This window comes from Gigantopelta aegis, chromosome 14 (genome assembly GCF_016097555.1).
Source record: "Gigantopelta aegis isolate Gae_Host chromosome 14, Gae_host_genome, whole genome shotgun sequence".
Lineage (NCBI taxonomy): Eukaryota > Metazoa > Mollusca > Gastropoda > Neomphalida > Peltospiridae > Gigantopelta > Gigantopelta aegis.
The window spans coordinates 40,940,874-40,959,545 of record NC_054712.1 but is presented as its reverse complement, the minus strand read 5'-3'; the positions used below and the strand labels follow the sequence as shown (position 1 = coordinate 40,959,545).

The following is an 18,672-nucleotide window of genomic DNA, read 5'->3' as shown; positions in this document are numbered from 1 at the left end:
TTGGACATAAAGTAACACACATGACATTAATCGTTGATGTCTGGGTGGGAGTCTAACGTAGTGCCAGTGAGCTCACCTTTTTGATTAAAAGCATTAGCCTAAAATAAAACAATTACTGTATTTTCCCATGTATAATGCGCACCCCCAACATTTATTCTAAGAAAAAATACATGAACCACAATATAATGCGCACCGTTTTTTTAAACCACAAAATCGATGGTAAATGCAAGATGTACCGTTTTACCCCTGTCACCAAAATTAACGAAGAGCGAAAGCAGCGGTATATTCAGGAAACAAAAGTTAAGTTAGGTACTTAATTACATAGACCTGCATGTCACATTAAACATAGGCTAGTACTTGCGTACTTACATGTCACAGACTCACACGTGCATAAATCAAAACAAAATTATATTCACATACACTGTAAATGACAATACATCAATGAAAACAAAAATATAGCATATTACAACTGGTTCTCGTAGCTAACATGAATGCGCAAGATTTCTACATTTATAGTAGTGTGGCATATTTCCGGTTTGATGGAAATGGCCGAATTCAATCTCATGGAAATCAAACATATTTACGATCCAGTTTTGTCATTTTTGTGCACTTTTTGGCGAGGTATGGATACTTTTGTACATTTATTTTGCATTTATTACAACCATCACAAGTAAAAACGATTTTTAAGAGTGTTTTGGCATTTCATTGTAATGAACACTGTCAATAACCTGTAAAGTACCGTAAACTACTGATCGGCGATTTTTTATGGGTGACCGCTGGACATTTTTAAAAGACAGTTTTTTCTATTGTTATATGTATAGTGTGCACCCCCATTTTTAACCTGTATTTTCTGAAAAAAAAGTGCGCATAATACATGGGAAAATACGGTAAACATTTCAGGGCTTCAAATTGACAGTAACACCAGCAAATCTAAAAACTCCATCATCAACTGAAGCATTTTTCCAATTGAATGTCTTGTATATCTTGAATGAAATACATGGCTACAAGACTGACCATACGCCCTTGAACAGTTCACTTTTTTTCGTATGTTTGAAGGGCGGGATGTAGCCAAGCGGTAAAACGCTCGTTTGATGCGCGGTTGGTCTGGGATTGATCCCCGTCGGTGGGCCCATTGAGCTATTTCTCAATCCAGCCAATACACCACGACTGGTATATCAAAGGCTGTGGTATGTACTACCCTGTCTGTTGGATGGTGCATATAAAAGATCCATTGCTGCTAATTGAAAAGAGTAGCTCATGAAGTGGATGACAGCAGGTTTCCTCTCTCAATATCTGTGTGGTCCTTAACCATATGTCTGATGCCATATAACCGTAAATAAAATGTGTTGAGTGCATCGTTAAATAAAACATTTTCTATTTTCTGGTCTGTTTGATGGCCTCAAAACAGTGTTTATTAACCAACATACTCGGCATCAACATAAATTGACCATCATGTGTGCTATCCTGTCTATGTGAAAGTGCATAAAAAGATCCCTTGCTAATACACTATAATTATTATCAGCAGTGATAGGACAGGAACTGGCACTGTTTAGAGATTTTCTGACGTGCATCAAACATACATATACATATATACATGTAGCATGCAGTCTTCTCATCGTCATAGGATGGGACGTAGCCCAGTGGTAAAGTGCTCGCTTGATGCGTGGTCGGTTTGGGATCAATCCCTGTCAGTGATCTATACACATGTAGCATGCAGTCTTCTCATCTTCGTCTTTTGTCCTGTTTCAGTCTTCGTTGCCGTTGGAAGTGATATGGCGTCTCCACACCAGTGGAGTGCTTGTGTTGGATAGCTTCTTTTCAAAGTAAGTGTCATGTTATCACAGTCTAACTGTAATCAGTGTTTTGTTTGAAAGTATGTGTCATGTTATCACAGTCTAACTGTAATCAGTGTTTTGTTTGAAAGTATGAATCATGTTATTACCGTCTAACAGTAATCTGATCTTGCCACCACTCCACCTTGAAATATCAGTCAGCTGATATCCTGTTTCCTGACCTATATGTACCATGTTTTCTTCATCCAATTTATGCTGTTTGTACATCTGTATGTACACCAGGGGTTCTAGAATAAAAATACAATTCACTTCTTGTAGGGCCAGTGAATTAAAAATTATCTGGCCATGCTTTAAAATTACCATGCTAAATTCTAATCATTGATAAAACCACTAAATGAAAGTAAATAACTTTTCATTGTGTAAATTAGTCAAAGGCTATTTTTAATATTTGTCTAGAAAAATATGCTAAAATATCCATCAGTTTAAAATAAACACTTAACAGCATTAAACTATAAATAAATGATTAATGACACCCCAGCACAAAAAATACATTGGCTATTGAGTATGAAACAAAAGATAATGAATAAAACATTTCCTGCGCTCGAAAAATAATGTATTGCAAATTTAATAATTATGTAATGATTGGAAAAATAATTTTACATTTAGAAGTTTGCAAAAATAAATGGTGACATGCAATCTTAAAAGACTGTTTTCTTTAAACTTGTAGTAGATCTGTCAATGACTGTTTTGTTTAAACTTGCAGTAAACTGGTAGAAGATGGATTTTCCCAAGATTTTGCAAATCAGCTGTTTTGTTTATGCAGTCACCAAAGAGACAGTGGACCAGTCAAAGATGATATCATGAAAGGTGAACAGGAATTTTTCCAGATGTAAAAATGCGAACCTTAAAGTATTCTTAGGGTACTGACGTGTACCGTAATATTTTCAGATATAATTTTATTTTTAATGTTAAAAAGTAGTTTAAGTGTTCCTGTATGACTTTAAACATAATTTATTGCAATAACCAGGGATGGGGAATTCTCCTTGGATCAGCTGTTCTCCTCTCATGGAACATTGCGTTTCCTTGCATTTTAATTGCCCTTTCCTCCAAAATGTGTCAGATGGCACAGATTTTAACCTAGGATTTCAAGAATTTCCGGGACCCCTATAGATTTCCTCTTTTTTACTGTTCACCACTTCCCCCCACCCCTGAATAACACAAAGTGCATTATATTAGAGTATTCATTGTACTTTATATACATACATTATGATATTGTTGAAATGATATTTTAAATGACCATAACTTCGGCACGAGCCCTGGTAGGCTTTACGGCCAACCGAGAACGTACTCTAGAATAAATCTCTAGTGGAAACACTGGTGAGGAATCGTGGATTGTAAATTTACTTCATATGTAGTATTAAAATTATTATCAAATGATACAGTACAAAGTTATGAATGTGTCAGATGGCACAGATTTTGATGAAATAATATATTATATGTTAAATTTTGTATGTCTTTTTTTTAACAACAGGCTTCATTAGTTTCCTTGTGAATCATGGGTTTCCAGAAAAGAGGAAGAAAGAGGAAAGCTTTGGATCCTTGAAAAAAGTAACTACTGAATAATGTACATTATGAATGACAGATGTATCTACTGAACAACATATTCTGAATAAAATATACCGGAAATAAGCCCAGGTGGCTAAGACAACTCATTGTGAGCTTAGCATGTGGTGGGCTTATTCCCAGACATGGGGCCAGTTTTGTTTAAAAAATAAATAAATAATAATAATAAATAATAATTAAATGAACCAGGAAAAAAACAAAAAACCTTCATTAACACATCTTTTAATTAGTTTTCCATTTGTTATTAATACATAATAATTATTAATTAATTAGTTTAATTGTGGGTTTTTTAACTGGTATTTAATTATCAGAAACACACCTTCTATGTTACAATTACTTACCAGTGCTGTTTATTTACATCCAAAATTTAATGGTGAGACGACTTACAACAACAGCAGTCAACAACAAACTCAATAGCTATACATGTTTGAGACACAGACGGTCAGCTTAAACTGTTCACCTACCCGGTACATTGTAGCTGTACATGTAGTTGTCAGTCTAGGTCATTGTTCTTAGCTAATCAGAATGTATGTATGTATGCCCACAAATGACTGTCAGGTCAGATGTCGGGAATTAACGTGCTTATATCAATTTAAGACTAGGGCCAGAAACTGTGCTCACAACAAGAGGGGTGGGGAGAATGTTAGTAAAAAAAATAAAAAAAAAAAAAAAAAAAATTAAAATTAAAAACGTTTATACAAATGATTAGATAAAAATACTAATCAATGGTTAAATAAACTTTATTTACAAGGAAGTTAAAAAGTGTTTAATCAGAATAAGGTATTTGCCTAATTAGCATTAACAGCAGACCCAGTGCATGGTTTAAAAATAGACAGTGGTTTTAGTTTAGACTTGGGCTTGGGTACTTCAGAGAAATACTGCAGACATGAAATTGAAAACAATGTTACACACTGTTACTGTTAGACTGCTAAATCTCATTGGTGGTAAAAGATTGTGTTACACTTGTATTTAAAGTCCTACGCCCTAGTTTCAGCCTGCGAAAATTAATTCTAATTTTGGTTAATCTACAAAACTGTAACACACTTAGATCATGTTTTTATAAAATAGAGTGAAAAAGCAGGTTTTATATCGATAAATACTATGGGAATCCCCTGTGACCCAAGTACTTGAAATAATTTTGAAAGTTAGTATTCTGATGTCACCGGTAGATGTCGCTCAAAGCACAGAAATGCCTATGTCACGAAAAATTTCCCAGAGTGCACACAGACATGGGGTGCATTCCTTTCACCTCTCCTGGGCATATTCCAGCTGTTCTGTCCTGGACAGTGAAAGGAATGAGTTTGGAACAGGAAGTTACTTTACCAACATGGGTGCTTCTTTTGAGGAAGTGGCTGCTGCAGCAATCATGATACTTGAATCGGAATAAGACGACAATGATAGTCCATCACTGACCATGTTGACTATACTACTACAATGTTTGAAATAATAAATTTTATATATAAATCACAATTAGCCTACATTTGCTATTCGGCACCGGGTACTAGTGGCTAACCTATTGTTATTAGCAGCCACACTGCAGCCACACTAAGGATTTTAAGAATAATTCTAAAGGGATATGGACAATACATTTTAATTTGACGATATTGATAATAAATGGCATTACATATCATCTTTTTAAAGTGTAACTTTGGATGCCATGTTTCCCTTCTTCCCCAACCCAACATTCAATATGTTTTCATAACTGTAAATGTTTACCTTCCTCCCAAACTGAACGGATGAATGTTTAACAACTTTCCAACAAAATAATTTCAATCCATGCCACAATATTTTTCAAATAATTTATCATTTCTCAAGAAGCCCTGATTTAAAGAACTTGAAAAAATATTGTTTGTTAAAAATCTTTTTTTTAAACAATAGAATAATTAGCTAAAAATAAATATCTTCTATTCAAAACCATTTAAAAAAAAATTTAACAATAGAATGATTACCGTAGCTACAAATAAATATTTTTTGTTAAAAATCTTTTTTCTTTTAACAATAATAATTATAATAATTAGGTAAACATTTATATCTTCTGTTAAAAATCTGTTTGGTTCTTTTAACTAGAATAATTAGCTAAAAATAAATATTGTTTGTTAAAAATCTTTTTTCTTTTAGCAATAGAATAATTAGCTAAAAATAAATATCTTCTATTAAAAGTCTTTTTTTTTAAATGAAAAATGCATTTTGGGGTATTATAAAAACCTGGATGACCTGAACCACTGCAGGTGTATGAAAATGAATATTCTAAATAATAAATGGAAGTACTTCTAATTTAAATTGTCAGAAACAGCTTTAATAGTGAAAAATATGTTCTGTCACTTTAACAATTTACAATTTTAACTAAAAAGATGAGCTAACAAACTGTACATATGTACAATTATATAAAAATACATGATTACCACCGGAAGATGGTTAGGGCGGTAGGCGTAGGCGGTTTTGGCCGTAAGGGGTGTTAGGTTTGTCCGGGGGACTGCCCCCCCCCCCCCCCCCCCCCCCCCGGAGCCTTCCCCGGTTTCGGCCACACCGAAGTCCCCAATACGATGGGTGCCCCTAAGTAAAACATATTTTCCTATTAAAAAAACCTTTTTGTGGCTGAAGCCTAACCTCTTAGTCACCTGCCACCTCTATTTTGAGGGCTAATTAATATATTTAAAAAATTATTTTAAAATATATTTATATTTAGGACTGCCCGATCTAAATTTGCGTTACAAATTGTTAGTTGTTTGCTGTATATTAAATATTGTTTGGGAAAATAACGCACAAAATTATTTATTGTAAAGTCCTTTTTCCCTGTTTGGTTAAATATCAAAATTGCCCCAGTAATTGTTCTGTCCCAGGTTGGACTACTGGCATCCGGTGGCCGAACCTGGGATAGACATGCTCGAAACCTTCGTGGTATAGGAGCATGTAAATATTTTATTGATTGATTGATTACTATACAAATTTAACATTTGTGCAATATGAAAAGACTTGTTTGCTAACAAATTTAAAGTTTGTACAGTATAAAAATATGCTTACTAACATTTAATGTTTGTACAATCTAGGTGCTATCATTGGCTAATTGCTGATATTCTAAACGTTTTGATCCATGTTTGCATATCTGTTTTCTTTTCTTTTTATTCAGGTTTGCATCTCTATTGTGGATGGATTAACAAAAAGTAAGGCAAATGATACACAATTAAAGGGTTTTTTTTCTTCATTTTATGATTGTTTGAAATCCTTAAGATACATATTAATTGTTAATTGTTACAGAAGTTGTATATCAAATTGCATAATTCTTTGTATTTTATCTGTTGAAAGCACCTATTAAAACATTTTCTGTTAATTGAAAACAGTAACTCACTTAGTGTTTGCAAGTTTCTTTGCGATGCTGAACACCAGTGTGTAGCAATTGGTAATATATATTTATGATCAGCGTTTCTAGAATTTTTATAAAATCCACTAGCCATGGGATCAGTGATTTAAAACTAATTACTAGACACAATTAAAAATTTACTAGCCCTACTTTACTTTAAGTTAATACAATTTCACTAAATAATAGTAATAATCAGATATGTCACCTAAAGAGTGAGACAGAGCTTACAAACACCAACATGAAGGTGGGTTGGGGCCAGGATATTCATATTTACAAAATAGACTTAACTGCAACATTTGACAAAAAAAAAATCACTAGCCGTCGGGCATGGCAATAGTAGTTATTTACTAGCCCAACATTGGATATCACTAGCCATAAGAGTGGGGCTACCATAATCTAGAAGCCTTGATTTATGCCTAACATCTACTGGTTACACAATCTGCTACACTGTGTGTAACTTTTCCTTCAGACTTCCTTGCGAAGCCCGGTGAGACGTCCTTGTTGAGATACGCGTGTCTTACTCCGAGTGCCGAAATCAGCCCGGTCAGTGTTCGGAAGTTCTGCACACACACGCTGTCACTGATTATGAGCTACAAGCCATGTTTGAAAGGTCTGAGTTGTTGTCTTTCACTTGTTGTGTGGTATATACCAGAGGCCTAATTCTCAAAGCTCTATTAGGCTCTGCTAGACAACAAAGCATTCTCTTTGCAAGTCTTTTAGCAAAGTTGCGAGAGTTGAGTGAATTAGGCCCCAGTACAGTAACTTTATGCATTGTGGGGTGGAACGTAGTCCAGTGCTAAAGTGCTCGCTTGATGCGCGGTCAGTCTGGGATCGATCCCTGTCATTGGGCCCATTAGGATATTTCTCGTTCCAGCCAGTGCACCATGACTGTTATATCAAAGGCTATTCTGTCTGTGGGATGGTGCAAAGATCCTTTGCTAATTGAAAAAAAAATGTAGTGGCTTTCCTCTCTGAGTACAAAAATTTTGTGCTAAATCATTGTGCTTTAATAATGTCGTTAAACAAAATGGGGCAGACGTAGGCCAGTGCTAAAGCGCTCACTTGATGCGCGGTCAGTGTGGGATCGATCCCCATCAGTGGGCCCATTGGGCTATTTCTCGCTCCAGCCAGTGCACCATGACTGGTACATCAAAGGCTGTGGTATGTGCTATCCTGTTTATGGGGTGGTGCATATAAAAGATCCCTTGCTGCTAATCGAAAAGAGTAGCCCATGAAGTGGCGACAGCAGGTTTCCGCCCTCAATATCTGTGTGGTCCTTAACCATATGTCTGACGCCATATAACTGTAAATAAAATGTATTGAGTGCGTCGTTAAATAAAACACTTCCTTCCTTCTCATGCACATTTTATACATTATCTGGATATGTGTGTCCAGGAGAGTGTGTTTGAACATTACCTGCATGTAACAAATTCTTTTGGCTGTTATAAGTTTGTGCATGAAAAATACACATTAAAAATAAAACATATTAATGCATCTTGAGTGTATTTTTTGTGTCTTCAAGGTATTGAATGAATACATAAATCTTACTTTTGCTAATTTTTAGTTTCCCAAGCCTTGAAACAACAAAGAAATTGGAAATCGGCGAAAGTGGAGGCTTGCATTTCTTCTTTTTATAAACAGGTAATTTTTGTTAAATTATCTCTAACCAGTTACACTGTATTTTTCAACGTATCCGTTTAATCTACATTCTGTTTCCATCAAGAATTAATGCTTTTATTTTGTCCTCTGTTTACATGGTTACTTTAATACCAGGTATCTTGTACATAATAGGGTTAATGTTGAAACATAAAGTAGTTACACAATGTGCAAGTCAAAATCAGGCTTTGCAAACTGGGTCATAAATGTTTGTTGTGAAATATACATTGTTGTATATATTGTTTTATGGTACTGTACAGACCTGCCTATGTGGACGATTTGTGCATATTTTGTACGCATGGATGAACAGAAATACGCTTGTACGCTAAATTAATATACATACGTGAAAGTTTCAAGTCCGTAATTCATTTTTTAAAATTTAATTCGGTCCGTGTACGTGTTCTTGTTTTCGCATTACCTATACTTCTGGTGCTGTAGACTGGTATGCGGTTCAAAATTATAATTGCGTATAGTCATTGACAATTTTGGAGGAACCACAAACACAGAACAGTTCAAAGTAAGTTAAAACAAACAAACAAAAACAACTTATTTTGTTTCCTATAGAGCCCCATGATTTTATGATATTTTAAGATGCATTTACAACTGTATCAACAAAATGCTAGCACCCCACAATTGCGATATGTATAATTGTAGGTATGTGGGAATACACACTATCGACAGTGGCCAGTTCTAACCAGATAACTGTGTCAGGAGAACTCCTCTGTTTGCAGTGGTGTCTACAAAAGCGTGGTTTTCATTGGTTCACAAGGGGGGAATCCGAATGATTCATGGCTGTGACGTAGTGTAGATATCCCTTTCCGGTTTCGTTTTTTTAAAATTTTGTACAAGATCAATATTTTTCATTTCACATCGCTTTGAAAACATCACTGAATTTCAACCAGCAAAATCTCACCTACATAGGAATCGGACACCTTTAAAAGGTAAGTGGACATGATTAACAGTATTTATATTGTATTGTAAAATAGCGTCGGGCAAGTCAAAACCTTATCACGTGTCGCCCATATCGCGACCGAAAATTTCCGCATATCAAAATGCAAATAATTAATGTTTGTAAGAGATCGGAAAGTTATTTTTTATTTATTGTTTTTAACTGGTTTTCTATTAGTATCTGCGCAACCAAATCTATATAGGACATAATAGCAATCACTTCCCCAGTCTATCGAACAGTCTCGGACGGTTTTGATTATGTATTCAGAAAACCTTGACCACGTAAATGTGTTTGTAGGTTCAGTCGGAACACTTAGGCTATGTCCGTCTTTACTTTCCATTTAGTTACAATCTGAACAACTCGTCACATTCTGGTACGCTATGTTTCACAAACAAAATTTGTTTACAAGCCTGAGGTTATCCAATGTTACATTGTGTTGGTACAAATGTATGTTTTTGTTTCTTGTGGAATATACCAAGTCTACTATACCAAACACCCAATCGTCACTGCGAACGATGTCATCATAGATTGCTGTCAGCTTAGTATTTTTTAATTCCTCGTCATACGACCATAATTATTAATAGCACCTTATTCATTCCAAGACTGAGCCTTGGTATAACATTCCAGATGTTTTAATGTGTGGGTCCCGTGACAACATAATAATTATAATTTAATTACAACAGTTTGTAATAAAACTAAAACAAGTTCTGTTTCCTTCTTTTGTGTTGTTATTATTGTTTGTATGATATGATAACATGTTTTTAAAGTGCAATTTAAGTAAGTTCTTTTTGTTTAACGAAATACGGTCGTGGGCCATTCAAAAGTTGTACAGACGAGTCAAAGTGTTGCTGTGAGTGGCCTGATTGGCCAGTCAAAATAAAACCCAAGTGCATATACCCTGATTCTGTTTTGGTTTAAATGTGTTTTTTAATTATTGAAATGAATTTTCTTTAATTAAATTTTCAACAGGTTCACAAAATTAAATTTAATCATTATGTTTGTGAATTAAGTTATTACAGCTTATTTTTATGTTATTACAACTTATTTTTTAAAAAGTTATTACAACCCCCACCCCCCATATACATAATATATATTCTTGGTTTGACTTAGTTTGTGTTCATATAAATAATTATATATGGGACCAGATTTAGCTCAGTTGGTAGAGTTGTCGCTTAAGGTGGGCCCGGTCGAATCTTCGTGGACCTGACTACCATTGGACTTTTCCCATTCTAGCCAGTGCTTCTCCTCCCCATAAGGCTGTGTTATGTACTGTTTTGTATGGGAAAGTTCATATTAAAGATCCTGGCTATTAAATATTACTTTAATATCAGTTACAGTAACTTACTTAATACTATCACATTCTAATGCAAATTGTTTTGCTTAAAATCTTTTTTATAAAGGTTAATAGTATTTGATAGAGTGGGATCCAGCTCAGTGAGTTGAGCATTCACCTGATGTGATTCAGTTACGTATCAAATCTGCTTAGTGGACCAATTTTTTTATTGGGCTTTTTCCCTTTCCAGCTAGTGCACCATAGTATACCAAAGGATGTGGTATGTACTGTCCTGGTTATAATCTTTTCACTAATTAAATTTTGTTTTTATTTAATTTTTCCAGATGCTACCTAAACGTAAGAAAGCATTTCAGTCTATCGCTCCTGCCCAACCAGGTATCACGAAGCAGTGACTGTTAAGACAACTTTTCGACTGCCTACTTCCTTGGATTTTTTGAAGGGACACGTTTTATTTCTTTATATCAGCAGCTGTGACTGTAGTCGTGCCAAAACAAAGGGAGATATCTTTAAGCATATTCCTTCAATGTATCAGCATGAAACCCATAGTGAAGCAATTTTACGCTATCTTCGATGCAAGAGTCAAAAGAATTGTTCATCAGTCTCTCAACAGGTTTCGGCACCTATCTGATCATAATGAAATTAACAGCTTCAAGTCAGTTTGTCAAGAATAATTTTCCTTAATTCCAGACAACTTAACTAGTCATGATGTATCAGAAATGCAAGAAATGCCGACGGCAGGCATAACCACACCACCTCTTCTCAAATCACCTGTAAAAACAAGGAAGATTTCAAAGTGCGCCAACTGTAAAAGACTCCGGACTAGTTTAATGGTATTGTGACAAAAAAAACTTACAATGCAAAGGGAGAAGATACTGGCTATCCGAAATATAAGAACAAAACAAAAGAGATCTGTAAAGACTTCAAATCAATCTGTCCAATGCAAAAATTATAAAATATTAAGGCTTAGAGATGAGTTCAGTGATTCCAATGTTGGTACAGTTCTGAAGACAGTGCAAGACCAGGTTTCTTCTTTGGCAAAACAACAAATTACCACAAGAAAAAGAGAAAATGTTGCTTGAAGAGAAAGTAGAGGAGATGAAAGCAGATAACAAAACTACCAAGGTAGATGGGAAGGGGTATTCTTCCCATGTGAGGATGATGGTATATGATGCCCTCGTCAACCAGGTGCCAACTGCTAACATACCAGTCATTATGAAAACGTTTGGTGAGCGATGTGGTATTACTTTATCAGACATTCCTCACAGAACAACAGTCGAGGCAATGACACGGGAATTGGGAGCCATATCCAATCTTCAGACAGCAGAAGCAATAATTGCCAACAAACACACCATGTTAGGTGGGAAGCCACGTGAACAGCATTCATGTAACCACAGAATCGAAATGTTTTATTGTTGCTGTCGATGAACTGGAGGTAGTGCTGAGGATTACAGCAACCACATTTGTGACTTGGTAGACAATTTGGCATATGTTCATTCTTATTTTCTCGAGTTGGATCAAGAAGACTGCAAGAGAAAAGTAATTTCGAACATTTCGAACACCTTAACTGACAGGTGTGCGGCAAACTATGCTGCTATCCAGCTGGTGAATCAGGCCTGGAAGAAATCGCTGAACAAGCTGAATTGTCACTTACATCCTCTGGATTCAGTAGCCACCAAAGCAAGATCAGCTTTAAAGAAATGCGAGGACGCCATACCACATCTCTTTAAGAGACTCTTTGGCAAAGACTGTGTCGCTGCCAATATTATATTAGCCATGAACAAATTGCGATACAAGGACAGTAAGGGCGACCCTCGTGGCTTTGTGATTGTTTTAGAAAATGAAGGTCTTCCCTGTGGAATACTCCCATGCTACAGAGGCAATCGTCTCCATATCCTTTTCCACATTTGCGGTGTTCTGATCCAGCATTAAGTTATGTTCCAAACGTTTCTTGAGAAGGGTATGTCTTGTGGGGGCTTACGAACAAGCCTTCTCAGCAACTTCAATCTAGCTACAGCTCACATAGAGATGCAAGTGCTTAGTCTCCTTGGAAAGTTCGTCACTGGTCCATGGATAATAAAGTTCTACAGGAGTGCAGAGGATCAAATAGAGCATGTCGAAGACATTACAATGGTAAAAAAGGTGCTGGAAAAGCTGAAAGTGAAAAGGGATCCACTTGATCTTCTTTATTGGGAGAGAGATGTTTTTGATTATCCGCTGGAAACCTCAGATCATACACTTCAGGCCCTGAGACACCCTACCAAAAATGCAGACATTTTTACATCAATGATGGATGCTTGTATCGGTGCTGTGCTTGATGTTGTTCTGCGGCAGTACTAAAAAATACTTCGACTTGACTATCACAGTTGGATTGAAGAATAAAACAAAGTCAGTCCGTACACATAACATTGAGGCTGAAGAAGTCATGAGTATATTTAGCTCTGCCAAGAAAAGGGCCCAGAATGCTACTCTCTGCTATCTCTGAAGCAAAATGAGACCCCAGAAAAATGGCACAGTCGACTACCTTGGTGTCATGGACAAGAAAAAGAGGGATGCCATCCTAACAAAAGCTGTTTAAGAAAGGATTAAGAAAAAGAAACTAAAACAGATTGAAATAGATGAAATTCCTGAAATATTTCCAAAACTGTCAGGCACCAAACACAAACATATTGCAGACATATTGACGGGAAAATGTGTTGGGAATTCCATCTGTCAAGTGTGGTATGAGGATGGTCACCAGGTGATCTATTCTGGAAAAATAGAAAAGTTAAAGTCAAAGGGGAAAAAGTTTGTGGTAGCCTACTGGGCTCAGGATGAGACATATGAGAATGCTACTGACTATAACATGTCAGTCGTTGCCCTGGCAACAGACCTCATCTTGGATGATCTTGTTATGTAAATTAAATTTTCATTAATGACTTTCCTGAGAACTGTACAATTCAATTAAGTTTTCGAAATTTCTAATTTGCACCTGATGTTAATAACATTCATTTTCATTATTTTATGTGTAATTTGTTCTGGACTGAAAGGAATGAGGATATCAATGGAAAGTATTTAAATAGCTTGTAGCTCTTTGTTCCGTTTGAGTGTTCACAATGACTGTGTTGTTCCGTTTGAGTGTTCACAATGACTGTGTTGTTCCATTTGAGTGTTCACAATGATTGTGTTGTTCCGTTTGAGTGTTCACAATGATTGTGTTGTTCCGTTTGAGTGTTCACAATGATTGTGTGTTCCGTTTGAGTGTTCACAATGATTGTGTTGTTCTGTTTGAGTGTTCACAATGATTGTGTTGTTCTGTTTGAGTGTTCACAATGATTGTGTTGTTCCATTTGAGTGTTCACAATGATTGTGTTGTCCCGTTTGAGTGTTCACAATGATTGTGTTGTTCCGTTTGAGTGTTCACAACGATTGTGTTGTTGCGTTTAAGTGTTCACAACGATTGTGTTGTCCCGTTTGAGTGTTCACAATGATTGTCTTTATTGTTTTTGCTTGCAGCTCTTCATCCCGTTTGCAGCGGGTGATGTTCTTGAGATCTTGCAACGAGTCCTTGACAGACAGGAAGTCAACTGGGAGACTCTCCTGTCATTTCTCGCAACGTACCTCGTCTGTTTCCCAGGCGCACCTCAGTTAATAAGTGGTGAGATTTTGTCATACAAAGCTGTATCTTATCTCATCTGTTTCCTCAGTTAATCTGTCGTGAGATATTGTCATATGAAACTGTAACATATTTCATCTTGTTTCTTCAGTTAATAAGTGGTGAGATTTTGTCATATAAAGCTGTATCATATCTTGTCTGTTTCCTGTCAGTGGTGAGATATTGGGACATAATTGTCATACAAAGCTGTAACACATATCATCTGTTTCTCAGTTAATCAGTGGTGAGATATTGTCATACAAAGCTGTAACATATCTTGTATCTTTCCTCAGTTAATCAGTCCTGAGATATTGTCATATGAAACTAACATACAGGTATCTCATCTGTTTACTCAGTTAATCAGTCTTGAGATACTGTCATACGAAGCTGTAACATATCTTGACTGTTTCCTCCCTTAATCAGTGGTGAGATATTGTCATATAAAACTGTAACATATCTCGTCTGTTTCCTCAGTTAATCTATCGTGAGATATTGTCATATGAAACTGAAACACATCTCGTCTGTTTCCTCAGTTAATCGTGAGATATTGTCATATGAAACTGTAACACATCTCGTCTGTTTCTTCAGTTAATCAGTCGTGAGATATTGTCATATGAAACTGTAACACATCTCGTCTGTTTCTTCAGTTAAACAGTCATGAGATATTGTCATATGAAACTAACATATCTCATCTGTTTCCACCATTAATCAGTGGGAAGATATTGTCATATGAAACTGTAACATCACGTTTCCTCACTCAGTTGTGAGATATTGTCATAAGAAACTAACATATCTCGTCTGTTTTTTCATTTAATCAGACAAGAGATATTGTCATATGAAACTAACATATCTCATCTGTTTTCACCAGTAATCAGTGGGAAGATATTGTCATATGAAACTGTAACATATCACGTTTCCTCACTCAGTTGTGAGATATTGTCGTATGAAACTAACATATCCCGTCTGTTTCCACAGTTAATCAGTGGTGAGATATTGTCATACGAAACTTTAACATATCTTGTCTGTTTCCTCCCTTAATCAGTGGTGAGATATTGTTAAATAAAACTAACATATCTTGTCTGCTTCCTCAGTTAATCAGTCGTGAGATATTGTCATATGAAACTAACATTGTCATATGTCATAAACTAACATATCTCATCTGTTTCCACCATTAATCAGTGGTGAGATATTGTTATATAAAACTAACATATTTTGTCTGCTTCCTCAGTTAATCAGTCGTGAGATATTGTCATATGAAACTAACATATCTCGTCTGTTTCTTCAGTTAATCAGTCATGAGATATTGTCATATGAAACTAACATATCTCATCTGTTTCCACCATTAATCAGTGGGGAGATATTGTCATATGAAACTGTAACATATCACGTTTCCTCACTCAGTTGTGAGATATTGTCATATGAAACTAACATATCTTGTCTGTTTCCACCATTAATCAGTGGGAAGATATTGTCATATGAAACTGTAACATATCACGTTTCCTCACTCAGTTGTGAGATATTGTCGTATGAAACTAACATATCTCGTCTGTTTCCACAGTTAATCAGTGGTGAGATATTGTCATACGAAACTTTAACATATCTTGTCTGTTTCCTTCCTTAATCAGTGGTGAGATATTGTTATATAAAACTAACATATCTTGTCTGCTTCCTCAGTTAATCAGTCGTGAGATATTGTCATACGAAACTAACATATCTCGTCTGTTTCCTCAATTAATCAGTGGTGAGATATTGTCATAGGAAACTCATATATCTCATCTGTTTCCTCAGTTAATCAGTGGAAAGATATAGTCACATATCTAGTCTGTTTCCTCAGTTAATCAGTCGTGAGATATTGTCATAGGAAACTAACATATCTTGTCTGTTTCTTCAGTTAATCAGTCAGGAGATATTGTCATATGAAACTAACATATCTCATCTGTTTCCACCATTAATCAGTGGGGAGATATTGTCATATGAAACTGTAACATATCACGTTTCCTCACTCAATTGTGAGATATTGTCATATGAAACTAACATATCTCGTCTGTTTCCTCAGTTCATCAGTGGTGAGATATTGTTATATGAAACTAACATATCGTCTGTTTCCTCAGTTAATCAGTGGTGAGATATTGTCATATAAAACTAACATATCTTGTCTGTTTCTTCAGTTAATCAGTCATGAGATATTGTCATAGGAAACTATAACATATCTCATGTTTCCTCACTCAGTTGTGAGATATTGTCATACAAAGCTGTAACATATATCTTGTCTCTTTCCTCAGTTCATCAGAGGTGACATATTGTCATAGGAAACTGTAACATATCTCGTTTGTTTTCTCAGTTAAAATGTCGTGAGATATTGTGATATGAGACTATCATATCTCATCTGTTTACTCAATTAATTGAGATAATACCCATTAAAAATATTTTGAATAAAACATAATGCATATTTTTAACACAAGTTAAAATGGGTAGCTTTTTGCTATAATTTCTATACCAGACATATTTTGCTGTATGCTGGACTCGTCCACACATCAGTAGAAGCTGTTTTGTGTTTGTAGATCACATTTCAAGCGTTCTCAAGGAAGGGCTGGAGAACTGTGAGATGGAGAACACAATCGTTGCATTCCTGCTGGCGCGGCAGTGTTGTGTTGAAGGTGTCCACATATTTCCCACCTACCAGGATTGGTTTCAGGTAAATATATGTAATCCTAACAGTGCTGTGTGGAAGGTGTCCACGTATATTTTTTATAATTTGCGCCAATATTCTTGCTATTTTGGTGAGAAACAACAAAGATATAAAGGGCATTACTATTGATGGCGAAGAATACCTGATACCACAATACACTGATGATACAATGTTTATTTTAGACGGATCATCCCGGTCTCTCAATAATACGATGGTTTTTTACTTGACTATTACTGGTTTAAGAATTAATTACACATGTTAAAAGCCATTTGGATATGTAGCAAAAAGCATTTCAAAGAAGTCTATCATCACACACGATGGAAACAAAAATGGGATGTGGAATTTTTTTTATCGTCTTTGTATATAATCTTTACAGTTAATTTAGATTGTATAATAGAAGATAATTATAACTCTAAGATTATGGAAATGCAGGACTTAATTAAAACTTGGTCAATTAGAAAAAGTCTGTCCTTGGAAGGGTTACAATTCTTAAAAGTGACCCATTACTATTAACAGTAACAAATCCACCAACACATATGATAGAAACCCCTAAAAAAAAAAAATTCAAATTTATTTGACAAAATAAACCTGAAAAGGTCCAGCAAAAATATTAACACAAGATAATTATAAATATGGTGATCATGTCATCCTGCTAAAAAAAAAATACATTTGATACTTTGAATTTGACATATTTCCACTGAGTTCGACATATTTCAACTTTGAGTTTGAAATATTTCTACAGTTTACTTGAAGGGGTCTGAAATAGGACGCTGCTTTAATTAAACTTCAGGATACAGGCAGCATAGAGCAGGATTTGGCGTTCAGTTCGGTGAACAAATGAAGGCAGCATACAGCAGGATCTGTCGAATGGATTGACCTTGTATTGACACCATAATTATGATCAATGGATAGCCTAACACATCACAACTAACTAAAGCAAAGTAATGAAAAGGGCACTTTTTTTCTGATGGCACTAAATTTGTCACCTAAATGCTGCTGATTTGCTGAGTAGTGAGTGGCATATTATTGTTACTTCCACAACAATAAAGTTAAAATGTAGCAACTATGTTAGAAGTCAAGAACAGTGATTTTATTGATTTGAGTATGACGAGTGAGAACACATCATTTCATTGTATTATATTTGTTTGTTTATTTTAAGAAAACATTTGGAGATGGATCCCGGTCTCCAGCATCCAGCAGAAAATCTTTTACATTCCTCATGAAGTTTCTGACAGATATCGTGCCTTACGAAACAGGGAAACATCTAAAGGTAAACTATTTACAGATATTGAGCCATATGAAACAAGGAAAAATCTACATGTAAACTTTATACAGTTATCGCACTGTGCAAAAATTGAAAAATCTCACGGTAAACTTTATACAGATATCGCACTGTGCAAAAATGGAAAAATCTCAAGGTATCAGACCTTGCTTTTTAAGGTGCGCGGGTGCGATCGCGCTCGTACAGCGCACATAATTTCAATCTGGCGAGTGTGAAAAATAATGCACGTTACACTTAACAAACAGTGCACATAAAATAATTTTGTATATTGATTGCCACTATTTACATTGTACATGTATCTTATGTAGCTGATAGAAAGATCCATTTAATAATACCAGAAAAAAATGTTACGAGAACGGTAGCGTCCATGCAAGATTTTAATATATGACTGGTACTT

At 35.4% G+C, this 18,672-nt stretch overlaps 1 protein-coding gene across 1 annotated transcript in view; it reads left to right on the top strand.

Annotated features, from left to right (window-relative positions):
* The window catches only part of LOC121388718 (Fanconi anemia group A protein-like), an 82,943-nt gene that overhangs the window by 7,860 nt on the left and 56,411 nt on the right, over nt 1-18,672 (top strand). The window contains exons 6-14 of the mRNA XM_041520186.1: nt 1,750-1,823; nt 2,557-2,660; nt 3,325-3,401; nt 6,544-6,577; nt 7,244-7,384; nt 8,339-8,415; nt 14,166-14,307; nt 16,866-16,999; nt 18,153-18,263. Coding sequence (XP_041376120.1) covers nt 1,750-1,823; nt 2,557-2,660; nt 3,325-3,401; nt 6,544-6,577; nt 7,244-7,384; nt 8,339-8,415; nt 14,166-14,307; nt 16,866-16,999; nt 18,153-18,263 — 894 coding nt within the window. The remainder of the gene's footprint in view (nt 1-1,749; nt 1,824-2,556; nt 2,661-3,324; nt 3,402-6,543; nt 6,578-7,243; nt 7,385-8,338; nt 8,416-14,165; nt 14,308-16,865; nt 17,000-18,152; nt 18,264-18,672) is intronic.